This window comes from Aplidium turbinatum, chromosome 12, assembly GCF_918807975.1.
Source record: "Aplidium turbinatum chromosome 12, kaAplTurb1.1, whole genome shotgun sequence".
Classification (NCBI taxonomy): Eukaryota; Metazoa; Chordata; class Ascidiacea; order Aplousobranchia; family Polyclinidae; genus Aplidium; species Aplidium turbinatum.
This window is the reverse complement of record NC_137483.1, coordinates 21470515-21490696: the sequence shown is the minus strand read 5'-3', so window position 1 is coordinate 21490696 and position 20182 is coordinate 21470515. Positions and strand designations below refer to the sequence as shown.

General features: G+C 36.9%; 1 protein-coding gene and 1 non-coding gene across 2 annotated transcripts in view; one reads left to right on the top strand and one right to left on the bottom strand.

The window, feature by feature from the left end:
• Positions 1-1438: 1438 nt before the first annotated feature.
• Positions 1439-1511, bottom strand: Trnaf-gaa (transfer RNA phenylalanine (anticodon GAA)). Its single transcript has one exon. It is a non-coding gene; the product is annotated as a tRNA-Phe (tRNA).
• Positions 1512-8557: 7046 nt separating this feature from the next.
• Positions 8558-20182, top strand: part of LOC145780683 (integrin alpha-6-like) — a 35865-nt gene continuing 24240 nt past the window's right edge. The window contains exons 1-7 of the mRNA XM_082592304.1: positions 8558-8617; positions 9561-9693; positions 10251-10358; positions 12373-12519; positions 13148-13210; positions 13705-13809; positions 15860-15919. Of these exons, the coding sequence (XP_082448430.1) occupies positions 8558-8617; positions 9561-9693; positions 10251-10358; positions 12373-12519; positions 13148-13210; positions 13705-13809; positions 15860-15919 (676 nt within the window). The remainder of the gene's footprint in view (positions 8618-9560; positions 9694-10250; positions 10359-12372; positions 12520-13147; positions 13211-13704; positions 13810-15859; positions 15920-20182) is intronic.

Sequence of the window (20182 nt, the reverse complement as noted above, 5' to 3'; positions counted from 1 at the left end):
CGTTCTACTTGAACAAACGATGTTAAATTGGCCTTCAACCGAGCTACCCGTTCTCTTTCGTAGCAGTGCAACCAATTAGTCACTTGCTACGACATACTGTATACAAAAGTGATTGATACAAAGATTCTTCATTTATCCGGAAATTTTAGCGATTTCGAAAATCTTTTATGAGTCCTATTTGCGACCCCCATGAAATGACCTTCGCGACCCCCTTGGGGGTCGCGAGTCCCAGGTTGAGAAACGCTGCCCTACACCATTTCAAATACTGTAGTGAGCAAAATGTGTGAGCAGTTGCTTGCTACGTCAGATAACGTAAAACTATCAAATCTTTTTCTTGCTTATGAGGAAGAGTTGCATAGAGTTCTGTGAGCTACAATTGCTGTCTCGATTTGTTGTCATTTGCTTCATTGCAAGAATCAATTACCAGTGCTTAGCCCACCACTAGGAGGTTGATATTAAACATAAAGCTGAAGCAGTTGAGCAGAATATCCGAGACAAAATTGAATTACGAAGACTCACAGAGGACGTTTTCAATTGTGCTCAACAAGACATGAAACCCGCATAAGAAAATAAAGATTTGTACGGTTTCGGCAGAATCCATCCATTGTTCCGCTTGAGTAGCCTACATTGCATTGTTTTGACGTCATGTTGATGAAACAACATCCGCATCCATGACGTCATGTTGATGAAACAACATCCGCATCCATAGGTTTAACTAGATTCCACATATGATTTTAAAACTTTAATTTTTTTATTTTTATGTTGCGATTTTTGAAAACTGTGCTCATTTTACTGAAAGTGGCCTCTGCTAGCAATTCTCTTTTCAATATCAATGTCACTTTTGCCACCAGATGTTATAATGTACCCCAGATATTTAAATTTTCCAACTTGTTTTACTGTAACACCACTGAATGTAAGGTTGCATTTTGAATAAGTTTTCTTTTTGGATGCAGTCATGCAATCTGCTTTTCTTGAATTTAACTCTAAACCCATTGCTTTACTTCCACTTTGATAAGAACTTAATTAACATGATGTAAAAAAAATGCAATTAAGATGTTTCAAGCATTTGATAAAATTGATATTGATATTGACACTTGATATTTTCTAACTAAAAGACAATGTCGCCCAATATCACTCACCTGTGTAAACAATTTGTTTTGATCCAGTAAGATCACAAAACCAATGACTGCTCGATTCAAGTCCTGAAGGTTTGCAGAGGCACCCTTGCAGTTCCAATGGTGGTGGAAATTAGTGTGCAATGATATTTGCACAAGAAGAAACACTTCAAACAATGTAAATTTTTTAAATGGTTTGTAAAAGTTGCCTTTACTTGATTTTTACTGAACACTCAAACTTGTGAGCAATTTTGTCGCTGTTCAACATTTACTATTTGTGCAACTCATCGTGAAATTCATACCAACTTTTAGAAAAATGATAATGCCCCGACCCGGGATTGAACCAGGGACCTTCAGATCTTCAGTCTGACGCTCTCCCAACTGAGCTATCGAGGCAGGAATGGCCCGTACGGGGATCGAACCGCGACATTCGCGTTATTAGCACGACGCTCTAACCAACTGAGCTAACCGGCCACGTTGACAGCGTATTATTGAACTTTACCATTCCACAAGCAATAATGTGCAAACAAAGTCTGCGCTTTAACCAGCAAGGCGCCTGTTCTAGCAAATACAGAATTAACTTTAATTGTTGTCGTCGCCATATTTGCTAGAACAGGTTAATCAAGTAATCATATTTGTGGGAGCAATTCGAGCAAACGTTCTTAGTTATGAACTTTAACAAAAACTGCTTGAGATCAAACTAAGCGAATCATCGCATAGCCTACATGATTATTTATAAGCTTGTCTATCACTAACCTCGAGCCAATTTGACCTGGGTATTGAAATCAAAACTTCAGTTTCATCTTTCATATCAAGATAGCTGTATTTAAAAAAAATATGTATGTTTCATCATCTGTAGACGGCCATGGTTTCAAAGCGACCTAGCGAGTTGTAAGTAAACTCACTATGCCCAGGGTTTCAATTTATAATGAAAAAGCTGATAATTTATAGCCTATCTTATTTTATAAAATACTTAAACCTGCATAAGCTATTGCATTGTAGTATGAAAATAATATTAAATAACACAATATTATTATATACTGCACTATTTTTCGAGCAAAGCAAGTTTATCAGAGGTTGTTGGCCCCAAGGCAATTCCGCATTATCAAATTTGGCCTGAATGGAGAAACGTTTGGACACCCCTGTGCTATACCATGCATTCTCTTCAATGGTGTTTTGTAGATGGGGATTCAAAAGTGACTTGTCTAGCTGCTTATTTCTCCGTGTTGCATTTGTACGTTGATAGAGGAGACAGACCCCACTCATGCATACTGGAATAATGAAAGCCAACTTCTGTTCGAATTCTATTTAGCTTAACTCCGGTGCAATGAGGCAAATCCATTCCAGAATGGGGTCCCACTCGTAAAGAATAAAACTATTCTAAAAAAACGGTGACAACGTTTAGCGAAACAGCTTCATATAACCCAAGAAACTGTTGTAAATCTATTTTTCTATCAATAAGTTAAAGTTATAGCCGTGGCCGAGTGGTTAGCGCGTTGGGCTCGCAGTCGAGAGCCTGCATGTTCGACTCCAGCCACCCGCACTTGCTGTTGTTTCTCTGGGCAAGAAACTTTACGATAATTGCCTCTACCCAGTGATCGATTTCGAGTAATGGGTAGTACCAAATTAAAGTCATAAGTAGAGTAGACAACCGGAAAAATCAGACATTGCCGTCGGCTGCAGCGTGGGTCAGGTGTATGTCGGAAGGCGTACACCGATGCATGGCGCTCAAGTCCGCTTTCCCGCAATGCAGGATAAAGATAAACAAACAAACAAACAAACAAAACCAACAATGCTTAGGCCAATAGCCGATATTTATCCTCAGCGAACCTTATAGCCTGCACAAGTGCACAGTGCACAAGAAAGCTCATTGGGCTGTTGGAAAGGACATATTGATACGCATGAATGGTTTTTTTATACGTTATCCATTACCCGCCAGGTCACAAATCTCGGACAGGCCATTCAGTTTGTAATTAAATACTTTTGCCGGGTCAACTGAAATTCGAGAACGATTTAGTTATGATGCTTCAAGCTGGAAATGTCTTCAGAAAATTCAACTTAAGTTTTTACGATGATTGAAAGGAGTTTTTCACACGTGCTTTAGTGTTGTCTATCAATTTTAAATTACTTTGAAATAGAAAAAGTAGAATAGCAGTTTAGTTGAAATTAGTGCTTGAAGCTTCTCCAACAACAACATGCAGTCAAGTCTGATGCCAAGCTACGCTTTTGGATTGCATGTGAAATGTTGCTTATGCAATGTCATCATAGATGGTCAGAAACGAGTTTTCATGTTAATGTACCGGTACGTAGTTTTACGTTTCTCGGCAGCCGATTTGTAGCAAGAATTGACAGCGATAGACACCGTGTTTCGCCCATGAGGCTGGGCTCGTCAGTATCGCACCACTAATTCTGCCACAAGGGTATTCGACCGCTGCTTTACCAGTCAGTTTAACTCTTAAAATGTCATGTGTACTTGACAAAGATAAGGCGTTGATATGAATGCATGTTGTTTACCTCTAACGTTTGCTTTCAGTAAACAAATTAAGACTACCACCTAAATCCTTATGTTGGAAGGTAATATATCAAGGCATCAGTGGCGTAGCCAAGGGGGGGGGGAGGATTTTGGGGGTTACAACCCCCCCCTTTGGCACGCGTGTGACGTCACGATATTGAGAATGATGCTTTCAGTCTAAAAAAAAATTTGCCTAATTTTAAACAAAATTGCATTAAAAGAGCGAGTTATGCCAATACCAAACATTCAAACATCTCAGCCAGGAATTAGCAACAAGAAAACACAGGGACTTAGCTTTATTTCCGAAAAATGCCGAAGAAAACATGATCTTATCTTTTTGCTATGCTACCGGACAGCACCATTTTACTTAGGAATATTCGTATTAATTAGGAATATTCGTACCCACATTTTTGTTGAAAATGCTCTCAGAATGCACCAAATTTAAAGTAATTTTTCAAAATTTTCTGGGGGAGGCCCCCAGACCCCCCGCCGCTGGGTGGTCAAAACTCTCCCCTTTTAAAATTCCTGGCTACGCTACTGCAAGGCATTATCTATTAGGCTACTTGTAGCAAAGTGTAATAGCCTACTGTACTTTTAATTAACTTTAATTGTAAAATTGCTTCTTATTTTGCTGTGTTAGATATATGGCAATGCTACTTTAAACTCTAAGAAAGGAACGAGTTAATATCAGAAAATAATTTCTGATAGCTTACTGGGGATACTATAGGAAGAAAGCAAGCAACGTATTGCAGCAAACTACCATGAGGATAATAAGGATGTTTTCATAGGCTGCTGACACTTGAAGGCATTCTTTTTCGTATTCTCTTTATTATCTACAGAATATATACTGTAGTTTGCAGGACCGTTTAAAACTGATGCTGCATCACTGCTATGTTGAAAGATATTTCAAAGGATAGAAGCTTTTATTGACATTTTCAATTTACAAGAATTCTCTTTTACGAAAAATACAGGTCACTTATCAATCGGTTAGTTCAACTTTTGACAACATTCAAAAGATATCAATCAGTATAAGCAGAAAAATGTCATAGTCAATTCCAACCACATCTTTAGCATGATAATGTTGAAACAACACTAGTTAGAGCATTAATAACATTGTCCTGATGTGAGAAATTAAGATGACATAACTAACTTAACTCAAATTGATGTTGCTGCTGTACAATGCATTGCCATCAGTCAATCTTCTATCGACGTTGCTATTCTTGTCGCAAGTAGGCTACTGGATGTGTCATTCGTCTGTTTGAATGAAGCAAGCGATTACATTTAGACTTGATGACGTAAGCGACAGCTGCCGATACTTTCCAAGTTGTAGCAGAGTGGATTGGATAGAATTGTAGTCAATAGCGTTTGATTGTGTCTAGTCTAGTAGCTCCAATGTCCTCATTTCGTAGTTTAGGCCTACGGCTTTTGTAAGTCCTGTAGCGAGGTTTTCAGGTCTTTAATAATCGTAGAAGCGTCAAATCTTAAATTTCAGGTGGAACAACATAGCTTGTGTCTGTCTTAAAAATCTGGTGGCATTTTGGAAAAGGCTACAAAATTACGATTGTAAATTCAAGTACCGCTAACTCTAGTTTTTGAATTACTCTGCTAATTTTAACGAGACAGGAGGTTTGTGCTTCAGCATTTAGTTATATGAATATACAGGACAAGTATGCCTTGCAAGTGTAGTCACAGTCATCCACAAAAGTGTTAAGACGACTAAAGAGAATCAATTAAAAGCTGACTGGGTTAAGCCTATTGTATCAAATTTTGTTTTGTTTACTTGTCATCACAACCTGTCTTCTGCTTTGACGAAGAGGCCCAGTGCTACTGTTTCAAAGTTACGTTAAAGTTGCTATTTCAAAACAAGACCAATGTATTTAAAGTGTCAGAACATTATTGAAAGACTTGGAACAATGCTGGTTCGACACTTCTTAAGAGCATGTGGCTGTGTCTAGTTAGGCACTTAACGGCGTGCCTGAAAGTGGACACAAAGATTGGTTTCCTTGCCTTCTGCATCTTAACCAAAATCTTCACCAATCTGAAAATCGAAATTGCATGTTGTTAATTTTCTTCGTTTTTGTTGTGTTTTTGATGATCTGAAAAGTTTGTTTTTTTTACTTGAGAATACTATGATTTTTCTTATGATCAAATTTCTTCTACCTCGTTTTAAACCCGCCACAGATTCAAAATGCATTCTGCTATGAAAGTTCTATTTGGCATGTATACATGACGTCAAGATAAATAAAACTTTATCCCATTTTCCAGAACGTCAGTTTACGCAGGCCTAAACGCCAAGTAGACGTACCCAAGCCCGCAACCAGGGGGGGGCATTGGGGGCATTTGCCCCCCCCGAAATTTTTTGAAAATTTTTAAGCGTTTTATGCAGTATGAAATGTAGGCCCTACTATACGTCGTACACGTACACTACAGCCATACTGTAGGGTACCAGGACATTTTGTCGAAAGGACATTTTGCCGAAAGGACATTTTGCCAAATAGACATTTTTTCGAAACTCATTTTACCGAAAGACTAATTGCCGAAAGGACTAAATGCCGATTAAACAAATTGGCGAAATTATAGAATTCGGTAATTAGTCCTTTCGGCAAAATGAGTTTCGGCAAAATGTCCTTTCGGCAAAATGTCTTTCGGCAAAATGTCCGTGCACGTACTGTAGAGTGTAGACTATCGAAACCGAAAGTAGGCTACGCTGGTTGGAAGTTATGCTAACAATTTTGTTTGATAAATTAGGCTGGCATCCTCATTATCTGTTTCGTTAGCGTATACATAATGTCAGCATCCATCATCACCATAAAAAGCGTTTAAAAACAACTAAATAATTCGAGATCAAAAGCAGCTGCGATAGCGTGGTGAATAAGCTACTCAGTTGGGCTTAGGCATATGTAAATCTGATTTTAAATGAATTCTTGAAAGTGAAAGGCCAGCAAGTGCGATTGATGCGGTGTCAGCAATAGAATCCCAAAAAGAGTTTTCTCCAAACATTTACAAACTCTTGATAATTTTGGCTACACTTCCAGTTCCAGTCACAATTGCTTCTGCAGAAAGAACATTTAGCTGTCTACGACGCTTGAAAAGTTACCTTAGAAGCACTATGGGGCAGGACAGGCTTTCTGGACTAGCTCTCATGCAAATCCATCGTACTCAAATTCCAAGCGCGGAATTGGTGTTAAACGAACTTGCCAAATCAAGTAGAAAGTTAGACATTATGCTCTAAATTAAAATGTCATTTTGCATTTGCAAATTCAACTTCTTTGGGCCTACAAACATAAAAACTTGTTGAGCCAACAAAATGTTTCAGGATTGTAATTTGTAATTATTGCGTTGAGTTTATTCATATGTATCTGTTTGTTTATGTTGATGTAAACATATGTTATTGATTAATTTATGACTCCAGTCGTGCCAATGTAGTTCGTAGCCTACAGATGTTGTATTTTATTTGTAACTGACTGAACACATTACTGACTGAACACATACTGATATCGTAATTTTCTTCCTTGGGTAGTCATAGCTAAATGAGAAAAGGTTACAAAGGCTAGTTTCCTTTAATGCTGTACTAAACAAAAACGTGATTGACATAAGTTATGACCACTGAACCGTAGCATGGTAGTGCCACACACTCTATCAATGGACGTGGACATTAACATAAAAATGTCACAATGCATCATTTTAATGTTTGTTCTTTGATAAAAATTAAATGCCCCCCCCGAAAATATTTGCTGGTTGCGGGCCTGGACGTACCTATCTTATGTCAACATTGGTAACCGTTGGGCATAGCCTACACACTACAAAGTAAACCACAGAAAATGACCTTATCTCATTTTGACGGTTTATATCGTTACTAAACGTTGTATCAATGTCTCAACTATCTTTTCTTTTGCAAAGTGATAGCACTTAGTCGATCAAAGATTTTCGTTAAAAGTCATCTGCCTTCGGCTAGAATTATTGACTTTTCAACATTTAAATGTTCACACGATATAGACAGCAAAGTGATTGGATTCTTATGTTTCTATTTGACCTTTTTCAAGACATGAAGTGCTCCTTTGTTTGATTTTACGTCAACAAAGGTTGAATTCATGTCATAATCACATTACAACTTCATTCTACCCTACTACGCACTGTGGAATCATTCGTTCCCAACACACCAGACAGCGAACTGGTAGCCCAGCGCAGTCGTACTGTAGATAAAAATTTTGTTTTTCAACTGTCATGACTTTTGAAATTAAGTGTACTTGAGGCGCACAAACAGCATAGGCCACTGTACGGTTAAACGGAACACTTAAACATTTCGACTGAACTGTAGACTGAGAGTTGTGCTAAATGTTACCTATCTTGGATCTAGCTAGTGAAGGTGATTAGTCAAACTCTAACAAGAGATCTAGGAAAGCGATTTACTTCCAGAAAAGGCTATAAAGGTTCATACGATTGCTTGAGTCTTTACGCCTGTGCTACGTATGAAAATTTTCGCAGAAAGCAACTAGCACCGTTTTGTCGATGAATAATTTATTGCAAACTCAATAGAACAAAAAATGACACATAGCCTTTCATAATTACACTGCTAATCAAACAGCGTTAGTTTACCCGTGTCAATTTTATTCACAAATGCATTTCATTGTTTAAAAAGCATCATTTGTTCTCAAGCTGCTGTAAAAATCTTCGACGTTGAAAAACCAAGTACACAATTGAGACTCAGAAACTGACGCTACTTTGCTGTATTTACAAAATACGCAGCCTGCTGCATGGTTGAGCCGATTCAACCCAAGTAGACATTTGCTGGTGTTCTCAGACCCAGAAAGGTTTATTATATTATCTAAAACAGTGCTTTTTAAACAGGTGAATGGTTCACCCCAGGGTGAATAAAACTTGTGCAGGAGTGCACCAACCAAAAGGGGTGAATAAGAGTGAACCATCAGAAATGGATGATAGCTTGCGAGCAGGGCGGATATTCCGGGTGCTCAACCTGTTCAGTGAACAGGTGAGAATTTCCAAAAACAAAAGCAATTCTAAGTTTTTCATTTTTTGATCAAAACTAGTTGTTTTTTATAAATTTCAATTCAAATAAAAATATATAATAAAAATATTTTGTTATATATAAACGAGATAGTTTTATCATATCATGACCCAAGGGTGAATGGAATCTGGAGATAGATGCTAAGGGGAAACAAAACTAAAAAGTTTAAGAAGCACTGATCTAAATCATGGTATTAGGCGATGCTATAGACCAGTGGTCCTTAACCAAACGGCGTCAACCATTTCTCACAGGGGGCGGGAGCTTTACAACGATATTTAATCTTTTTGAAGTGATTTCAATGTCCTGAATTATTTTTTTGCCATTCACATTGTTTGAGAACTGGGAATCACAGATAGGGCTATACACTATATAGACGGAGCTTTTGTTGCTCTTGTTCTGCAATCTGGTTTCGTCATACGTGAAAACAAAAACTATACAATCTTTTCAGCGTTACTACGTTAATACTACGTAACCGGTAGTATTTTTTACACAAACGTTTGATGGTTGTCTAAAAAAAGTTAATTAGAAGTTTCCTACTCAAAGTAGTAATATCCAGAGCAGTAGTAGACTAGTAGTACCAGTATGCATTTAGACAATTCGAGGTAGCATGGAATCCACTGAGCTTCTGTAAGTTGGAAGGTGCACTAGCAGATAGTAACTGAGTTTGAGTGGACTAATCAAGCAACAAGTCATGTAAATACCTTGAAAGCAAAAACCATAAAACACTTTTCAGATCTAGATGAAAACACAAAAATCAATTAAATGTTATTTGAAAAAGCGCAAGAAATTTTCTACATGGAGGTTTAACCACATAGCCATAGCCAAGTCAAAATTTGAAGAACTGGAACTCGAGATTATCTTCCTATTAATCTACTTGTCTGAACTCAAGATATTCAAATACTGACAGTGCTCACATCCGTATATCTTTGATCCTGTTTATACTGCAGTTGCTGTGAAGACCAAGAGCATGCTCGAAGATAAAGACTTAAACCTACGTTGCACAATTTCTGAAAATCTATCTGGCTTGGAAGCAGTTACAAGTAGCTTTCCTCACTAAAATGTACCGTGATCAATAAAAACAACAAGTGTAGAACATGTAATCATAGTAAAAGGGAGGCGTGTCAAGAAAAAAGGTCAAAAACCACTGCTATTAGTATCGACGGCGACTGTATAGCCGAGTGGTGAGAACCCTGGAACGGCAATCGAAAGGGCGCCGGTTCGACACCGCTCAAGAGCATGCGGCTGTGTCTGTGGCAGGACACAAGGCATGCCTGAAGGTGGACACGAAGATTGGCTTCCTTGCCTTCCCGTTCACTTAATCTAAATCTTCAACCACCAGGTATAAGCCTGGATACGACAAAAAAAAAGTATTGACAGCATAAAATACGAGTGGTTTACTACGCAAGACAACGTAACATTTTTATTACAGGGAAAGCGGATATTTACGTATAGACACTTAAAAGTGTTCACTTTTAAAAGTTTTTAAATCAACTCGTTTTTTTTTTTTTGTATATAATAGTAAGCAAACCACATTTGTGCAATATGGAAGTTCGTCAATTTTTGATAGTAGCAGCAATCCTCTGTTGTCATGGAGAAGGTTATAATTTGGAAGGTCGCTTGCCACTTTACAAGATACAAGACGAAGGAGGAAAGTTTGGATTCAGTGTCGCGTTGCACAAGACTTCAACTGCTAGACAAGCAACAGGTGAAATATTTACCCTATTTTAGTGCCAATATTTTCAGTGCCAAAATATTTTCAGAGGTTAACCAACCGTGAAGCCGATGTAAAGAAGACAGAAAGAAACTTCTTTCAAGCTCAATATCCAAATTGAAACATATTGGCCTCAAAGATACAGAAATAATTTTAAAAAAATGTCGAAATTTGGCTTAGGCATGGACTTCTAAATAGTAGTATCTGGACTGGAAACGCAGTGACCAACATGTGGCCAAACAGTTGGTACAACAGTTGGCCAACAGTGGGCCAACAGGGTTAGTTATTGGCTGTTGGCCCACTGTTGGCCCACTGTTGTACCAACTGTTTGGCCACATGTTGGTCACTGCGTTTCCAGTCCAGATGCTACTATTTAGAAGTCCATGGCTTAGGTTACCTCTCCTGGGAAAAACTTACAGTAACTAAAGTTACGCTGCAAGGAAGATAGGCTATAACGTTTCTATAGACTTGTCTACTCTTTCACTAGTTTGAAAACGAGAAAGAACATACAGTAGATACGTTACACATTTTACACAATAAAGAATCTGAAGCAAAATGTAGGCTAGGCTTACATATACCTCCAAAATTGTTTTAGTCTTTCATTTAACGTACATTATTTATTAGGTACTTTACGTAAACGCAAAACTTTAATAACTTACTGTGTAGAATTTGTCTGAAAAACAAACGGAAGCAATGATGCAGTGTATACTGCCGTGTCGTCCCAAGGTACAGGGACATATAATTACAGAAAAGTTAAAACCGAGAAAAAGCGCTTCAAAGTTAATCGTAAACCATAACGACATCTTAATTGCAATTCAACATTTGATGCCTCTAACTAAAAGACCTTGCCTACTTTTTGTTTCAATGGGAACAAAAACATTGATTGCTGTCCTAATTTTCGCTAATTAAGATAATTAGTGTAGTTATGTCGCTTTACCTTTGTTAACCTGATTGTGTTTCTGACTGTGCTGCAAAGGCAAACCGGCGTATCTGACGCAATGTAGCCTATTAAATTCACATACAAAATAAGTAACATGGTTCAACTACAAAGCAGTATCTTAAATCAACATCAAGTAAGTCAAGTGAGTTGTCGTTGGTGGGTGGCTGTTATCAAAATTGTGGTCGATTTTCAGGCATAATCGGGCATAGCTTGTTTAGTATGTCACCATGTAGTCTCTGTCATTAGCGTTATTGTTCTCAGAATCATTCATAAGCGTTTTCACAACTTCATTCAAGTCGATTTTTTGCCATTATTCGAGTTTAACTTGTAGCTACGTTAAAGCTAACTGCTGATTCTGTTAACTAAAAGGATGCTACAAGACGCTTTATGAAGAGTGTTTGAGTACAGAAGCTGCAGAGTCAACACGCACAAAATATTAACCTCATTTTGTAGATAAAATTCTTATTAGCTTCTGAAGTAAAAACATTTTTATACAAAATGAGGTTATTCTTTTGCTGCATATATAATTGTCTTTGTAACACGAGCGAAACAGCTGGCGTTGTTTGGCAGAGACTGACATCCCATTGAGAATTTGGGATTAACTCTAGATTCTATTGTAAATCGACGTAACTGAGAATATTTGCTCTGGATTCCATGGTAAATTGACGTAACTGGCAGTTACGTCGTTTTTGCTTTGGATATACATGTATGACCCTTATATGTAGTTACGTCGTTTTGACCAACAAATATCTCGCTAACTACTGCAGCTACGCTGTTGAGTCTTTGCTGGAAGAAAAATATAATCTTTGCAAAGCGTTTAACAATTAAAAGGGGGAAAATCAAAAATTTGTAATCCCGTCGCTTTACCTTGGGACGGCAGTATAGCTAAGATAATTTGTTGCTTTTAAAGTTGTTTTCAAGTGTGTTAACACGATGACGATACTGTTTATCATGCATTATGCTGTCTTTGCGGCATAACACTTTTTAACCCCATACATCCGTTGGCCATGCGCATCTACTTTTTAATTAATGTTTTTATTAATATTTTTAATTAATTATTTTATTCAGGAAGCATTGAAAAAAGTTTACTGATGGTGGGAAGCCCCACAGCTTCTGCCGAATCGTCGCAACTGAACACAGTAGATCCAGGGGGAGTATTTTATTGCCCTGTTTCAACCAACCCTCGGGAGTGTACTAGAGTGGATATGGACAGAGGTAAATTTGTGAAAAAATGAAGGGGTGTACCAGCAAACATCTATAGGATTGGCCCATGACACAAGAGAAGGATCCCCAGAGGATACAAACTGATATGAATGAATCAACAAGTGAATAAAAAAAATAACAGTTAACCTCTCAAGTACATGTAGCTCCACACAGAGTGAAATTTGCATGCCTTTTGACTCTTTTTTATTTCTTTAAAAAACTTTTAAAGAAATAAAAAAGAGTCAAAAGGCATGTAAATTTCACTCTGTGTGGAGCTACATGTACTTGAGAGGTTAACTGTTATTTTTTTTATTCACTTGTCAATTTGTGAGCTTGCATTTAAATTAAAAATATATGAACCTGTCCAATAGCCTACACGAAAAGTAGAATTCATTATTTGTTTTTAACTAAACTGACGACTATAAATATTATCAGATTATCAAAGTATTCATTTTAAAGTTTTTGATGCTAATATATTTCCACAACGAATTTGCATTGTCGCGTTGTTTTGTTGGAAGTCGTTACTTCTGCTCTTTATATTTCATATATATTTTAAAGCACTCATGCTGCACGTTTCATAAGATTTTAATGAAACTATCAAGTTATTTTTATATTACTTTATTACTTTTATACTCAACAGGTGAATCCACCGCCATCAACAATAAAACAGACCAATGGCTTGGAGTTAGTCTGAAAAGTCAAGGTTAATTCATGTTTGTTCTTTTTGAACTGAAGTGACAGATCATTTCAAAACATAGCGAACATTTTTGCTTAGCTTGGTGCTTGAGCAACCAGAACAAAGGTGTTCTTGTATGGATATAGCAATTAAAAGTTTACACCAATATAGTGAAAAAGGTTTGGAGGTCATCTGCCTGCTACGTCAGCATTACGTAAACTTTTTGCTTTATTGTACAAAGCCAACCAACCTCTCAAACTGACGTGAAATTTACGCGCTCTGTTTCCAGATCCTTAAACAGAGACATACTGTGTTCTTCTGGACGCTCACAGTGAACGTGGCTGCCAATGTATTTAGACATCAATTCCTTTTATTGTGTTTAAATTTTTGTAAAGGAAGGTAGAATCACTGGGGTTGAACAGTTTTTCCAAAAGCCTGAACGCAGTTGACGTCTGTCTTTTTGAAAAGAATGTTTAGATTCACGATAGGCTATGTTATTTCAACGTTATTACAATGTTCAGGTGACGGAGGATTTTTGATCACTTGCGCTCACAGACACTCTGCACGGAAAGGAGAGAGAAATAATGAAAGAGAAAGAGTTTGTGGAAAGTGTTTTCTTTTGAAGAGTACGTGATCTTAAACTAAAACCTAATATAAAATCAAATGTGTTTGTCCCCAATAGTCGAAGAGCATTTGTTATAGTGCAACTCATGCATTTTCCTTTCCTAAGTGATAGAGTGATCAAAATAGTCGATCCCAAGTATATTTTTAATTGTAAACAAAACCTGGAGCAGACAATTTGTTGAGTGGTCCAAGCCGCCTAACAATCATGACGTTCTCTAATTATTGGAAACTTACGGTGCACAAAGAGTAGAAAACGTATAAAATATGCTACTTTCACCTTCCCTATCCTCCACACAGTTACATTTTTTGTTTGAAGGCCACAAAGTTTTACTTGCTGTCAGTCAAGATTGAACATTTCTTTGTAGAGTCTAACTAATAAAATATAGTAAACTTTTACCAGTATAGTAAACTTTTACCAGTAGTAAACAATAACAAGTCATTTTGCTTATTTCAATGTGTACAGAATATAACCTACCACTGACGAAATCTATCTAATATTCATAATCATTTTTTAATTTTCTCCTATTGTGACAACATACAATGCACTAAGAATCACAGATGCAAATAATATACAGCATAAAGCAGCAAAAGGCATATGTTATCATTGAGTCATCGAGTCAGCTGCTCATAATTAAGCTTCTTACTAAAATAGCATGTTTCCAACTTTTAATTGTTTTGTGATATGGAAAGCTGTTAAAAGGCTTTTTTTTTGAAAATATCATTTTGACACGACTTGCGACCATAGTATGTTCATACTGGGATCTGATCAATATCTGCTTAAATTTTTGTAACAACGTATTTTTTTCAAACTTTTGAGGATGTAATGTTAAATTGTAAATCAACAATATAACTAGGGGGGGTAGGTTAATCGGCTTTTATTCATATTCAACTTTCGCCTTGGTTTTAGGATAAATACCGGCTCGGTGGCTTAGTGGTTAGTGCGCCCGCCTCTGAATCGGTAGGCATGGGTTCGATACCTTGTCGGGTCATACCAAAGACTTTTTAAAAATGGTACTGAATCTAATTCCTGCTTCGCACTGAGCAATGGAGTGGATTCGGGTAATAATGTACTCAGTTGCGCCTCTATACGGCTGCATTGACACTGTCTGCTTTGTAAAGCGCTGAGGAGCAACGCATTCTGCGTTGGATACAGCGCTATATAAAAACTAACATTATTATTATTATAAAACAGTATTTTTTAAAACCTTTGGTAAAAAAATTGAAATTTCCGTCCAAGTCCTCCTCTACCATGAAAATTACTTTTTGTTTAAAATTGCTTTGCATTGTATGGACGTCATTTTTGTTTGTGGCGTTTAAAGTTCAAAGATTGTTTGCTACTTTACTAAAACACCTAGAACACGGTAAAGCGTTCACTTCGATTTGTGCGCATGACTACGTGCAATACGTGCATGCGCGAAAGCGTACTGATAATACAGATATTCTGTATTGAGGTGCTAGAGAGAAGGTTACCACATTAAGTTGATTCAAGGTATGGTACAATTTTGCCCACACAACAATGATTTCATTAGTAGCCTACATATCATTCTTCCAAACGCATAACTTTAGACTTTCTGCGTTGATAGCTTACTCTCTATTTCTTTGATTAGTATTTATCGCACTGCGCATTCATTTGGATCATTGGTAAATTTAAAAGAAGAACGTTTATTCACGTAGTTTTATTTTTAAGTTTAGTATTGACCTGACTAAATTAACAGACAAGTTGAAATAGCTTGCAAGCAAATACAACCATATTCACTAAATATCTATTTTGGAACTCTCACAGAATTTTTATTCTTTCGTACATTGAAGTGTATGAATTTTTCTGTATTATTTGAGTGCGAATACATGCATGGCAAGGTCCAATGTAGGACATGGGGGTTTTTGGACAAAAGTTAAAAATTATACCAGATGTCTTAGAATATACTGTTATAAAATCAGGGCTAAGGTTGAAATTGGAATCCCCTCCTAATATAACGTTGAACAATGTTTGACTTGGTTTAAATATCAATTGCTGCATAAAAAGATGTTAACTTTCTTAACAAAAATGTTAAGGTAGAGCTTCCAACGAAGTGTACGAGGTTCCTGCAGAGGAGACCAGAAACACTTTTATAGGTGAGTTTTGTGTTTATTGCAGAAGTGCACAGCAGCCTAAATTTTAAGTTTCAGCCCAGTCGGAGCGGGGTCTGAAATTCTTGTCAAAAACAGCAGCTACAGTTTAACTTGTTTTTATCAGTTGATACTTTTAACGTACAAATATTTACGCTGTAGCCTAATTGGCGCAGTTGTTATTTTTTGTGTGGCTTAATTTTGCAATCTTATTTTTTAAGCAATCATTTTTTTTTTCTTTTAAAAATATATTTTTCTTTGCATTACAATGGATAGGGAAGGGGTAAGTTATAGTATAAGAAACCTAGATTGTGATTTATGGTTTGTTCTTCGTGTGTGAGTGGTGTTTGGCAAGTATGGAGGAACCACGTGGGCCTCGTGAGCCTTGGCCCACCTACTTTATTTTCTGGCTGGGCCTGGCCCACCCACTTTTGAAAGCCAAATTTCTTTGAAAAGGTAGCGAAAACGGCAAATCAGAGAGGGAGTTCCAAAAAAAGGTCTTCACTCATTTGATACACAGTAGTTTGATTATCCTTGATAGCACAATGATGAAATCCAATCTTCAAACTTTTCTGTTGAGTCCATTATTGATGTGCAGCAGGTGTTGGTGTGGTTGTGGGTGTGGGTGTGGTTGCGTGTGATTTGTGGAGCAATCTATAAATCAATATAATTATTCTCTATGCTCTCTATGGTTAGAAAAGTGATATCATTACGTATTCACGTACTGTATTATGCTGCATATTATTACTCCCAGGTGGTATTATAACTGTGTGTGTAGCCTATTGTTGCCTTTTTATTTTTGTGTACATCGCCATATTTTGTACAGCGCTATAGAGCAATTCAACAATTGTTTAATTTCTTTGGCCGAATCCGGTACAAAAATGGAAAATTTTGCCTGTTGGCACGAAAGGCAATTATGAAAACGCACTGTGTAAACCAGGCGTAGGCAACCTTTTTCTAACAGCGGGCCAAAGCCAAACTTTACATGGTCTTGGCGGGCCGTAGCCTATTAATACCAGTTTTGATAGATTCGGAGGCATGATTTCAAGGCGTTGACGTAGCCTAATGCCTTCAGAATATCGGCTGGTAATATCCTTGACGGGAATCAGCTGAACAAACTCTTAAACATCGAAATCTTTGTTGACTGCACGCACAAATACTGCCAGCTCAGCTGTAGGCTTATCTGTCGTGTCTGTGCTCTCATCTATTGCCATTGCGAAGAACTGTAGAATGTAGATAATTATAAAAGGTGGGCCAAAAGTAGGCTTACAGTTATTAAACTTTTTTGTATGCTGTAAATTGACCTGCGGTACACTTCATGAGATTAAACAGTTTTTGTGTAAGATATAACGAGCATTCTTGAAATTTAAAAGTACCCACATGAAAACAATAAATTTACTTTTAGACCCAAACCCTACTTTTTATAACTGTAAGCCTACTTTTGGCCCATATTAACAATAACTTTTTGCTAGATGGTACGTTCTCCGATATCTCTTCTTTTCGTCGAGTTACGGTTCTTGTTGAAAGACTTAGGCCTATATCTGAAAAAGTAGTTTTTCTTTCTCTTTACATATGTTTTCAACAACATCCATCTTACACCTTTTCCCAAATGCTCCATCATTATCCGATTTCTTGTCTTTTGCTACTGATTGTAGCTAGCAAATAAATTTTCTGATCAATGGTTTTCCTTTCTTTTGTAACAGAGAAATTTGCTGTTTTAAAGCTATTTTTAAGTAGATTAACTTTGCCATTCCTTGTTTGTTTGACCCATTAACTTGGAAAAATTAATGTTTTATATCATAATGGCGCTTTATGTTGAGTTCTTTATACAAACAGAAACGCTGCAAATCAAAGACGTGGGCCTACTAAAATGATTAATGAAAAGTACTTGTTCTTCCATTCGATTATACTGTAATAATCCACTGACTTGGCCACATATTATTATAATTTGTAAAGGAGTTGGATTGACTTTGACTGCTGCGCCTTTGGGCCCACCTACTTTTAAAATGGTTTCTCCATCTCTGGTGTTTGGAGTCAATATCTTACAATATTTGGAGCAGGAGTGGAGCTTGGAGTCATAAATTTTGAAGTCGGAGTGGAGCAGGAGCCCAGAAAACCTCACTGCGTACACCTCTGGTCTCTTGTTTTGTTGAACATAATAACATCATGGTGGTCACGTGATCTAACCTTGGCGGTCTTTTATTTCACAAATCGATATAACTTTAGTAAAAAATAAAGAACCTAAAATGTAATTAACTTACTAAAAACATATTCAGCAAACGTTTCGAAAACTAAACTGTGTCGAACTGTTGATCTTCATTACTATATTCCATAGCATTGATTATGAAGACAGTATAGTTTTCGAAACGTTTGCTAAACATGAGTGTATTATCTACATTTCGGGCTCTTTGCTTTTTGATTAGATTGACCAATGACCAGGCGTCCCAACCATTTTGCTCCTATTTGACTATTACTGACTTTATATTATATATTGTGTAGCTTTTAATTGAGTAAAGTTACATTTTGGCAGTCAGCAGTTGCGGTTTTAACTCAGCCGGTGGCAAAGACAAGAATGCCTAAAGTCAGTAGCGGATTTAAGTTCAAGAAATAGACCTTGATGAGTAGCCTACCGCTTTAGGGAGCTATATTTTCTATTTCTGGATTTTTCTCCTTGGTACAGTTCTACAGAAGAAATTTGTGACGCTTCCTACGCGTGATGTGTATTACGTCTGACCTTTACACTTACAGGTGTTCCTCGTTTTAGGGCGCATAGATCTTTTTTTATTCAAGAATAAAAAAAAAACTATGTTGCAGTAGCGTGTCAGCAATTCATTATTGTTGCTCGTCAAGAATAATCAACGGTTTGCTTGTAACAAAATATTAATAGTCCCACATTTGTTGATTCATATAAAGTAGTTGTTGCTACATGAGAAATATAATGGTCGTTGGGGACGAAAACTTGAAATGGAGGAAATTTTCAGGTTCTAGGAAATTGTATCAGAAATCGAGCCCGGTAAGGAAGCCTGACAGAACCGCCTGAGGTTTTCGATGAAACCAGGGAAAAACGCTGAGCGCGAAAGGGTTAAAACACTATTGAAACCCATTCAGTTTGCACAGCCACAAAGACCTATTCTTTTTATGTTCAAATAAGAGAAAACGGGGTAAAATTTTTTTTTTCTTTTTCTGGTCATAGTACGACTTGAGTTTCAATAAAATTTCACTTGCTGAACTTCATAGTTTTGATTTATCATTTGTTGATGCGTATTTTTCAGTAGGCTACATTGAATACTGACTTTACTGAAATACTGAAGTTCGTAAAACTGAAATTGAAATCAAGGTGTCGTTTTTAACTTTATTGCCCCACTATTGCGGTAAGTTGTTAAACTTTAGGTGAAAGTTGTTACAATTCTATTTCATATAGAAAATCACCGGAAAAGTGAAAATGAGAAATACGGCTGTTCAAAATAAGTAATGCAGGTCTTTCTACAGTGGGTTTAGTAGAACTTGAAAAATGTTGAACATAGGCATATTTTAAGAGGATGTCCGACGTTTTTTCGTAAACAGTTGTTCGTAAATGTGCGTAACAATTGTTCGTAAATAATTGTTCGTAAAATTAATTCTTTGTAAAACAATTCTTCCTAAAGCATTTTTTCGTGCATGCAGTTGAGATTTGATGTAACTTATACGAAGAAATGCTTTACGAACAATTGTTTTACGAACAATTTACCTATAACCCTCTAAAAGTTATCTTCCTTCATACATCTTGAAACATCTGCAAACCCTTTGAATCCAGGTCAGGCCATTAGTAGATCTGCTACATGTTGTTCCAGACAATTGTTCACCTAATCAAACGTCATATAAAAACCGTTCAAGTCTACTGAATATTACGTCATGGAAGTTGCTAGAAAATGTGCCAAAATTGCACCATCGTTCATAAGACTTGTGTCAAACCTGTTTAAACCTGTTTCAGTTTGAAACCTGTTTAAACATGAAACATTGGATCACCAGCTTGAACACCTGTTTTGAATTGCGTGACAATTTCTTTCACTATTGCGTCACAGTACTGCATACGTGAATTTGAGATATTGATATCTATTCTGGTCATTCGTGAAATGGTTGCTTGAGAGTTAGTCGCACATTTAACTGTTTGCTTAGTGCTTGCTAGCTGGACAAAAATTCCGTCTTTATCTAAGTAGTTTGTATTGTAGTGACAGTTTTTTAGAGGTGTACGGCGTTGCAGCCCGATTTCGATAGCCGCGGGCTAATTTT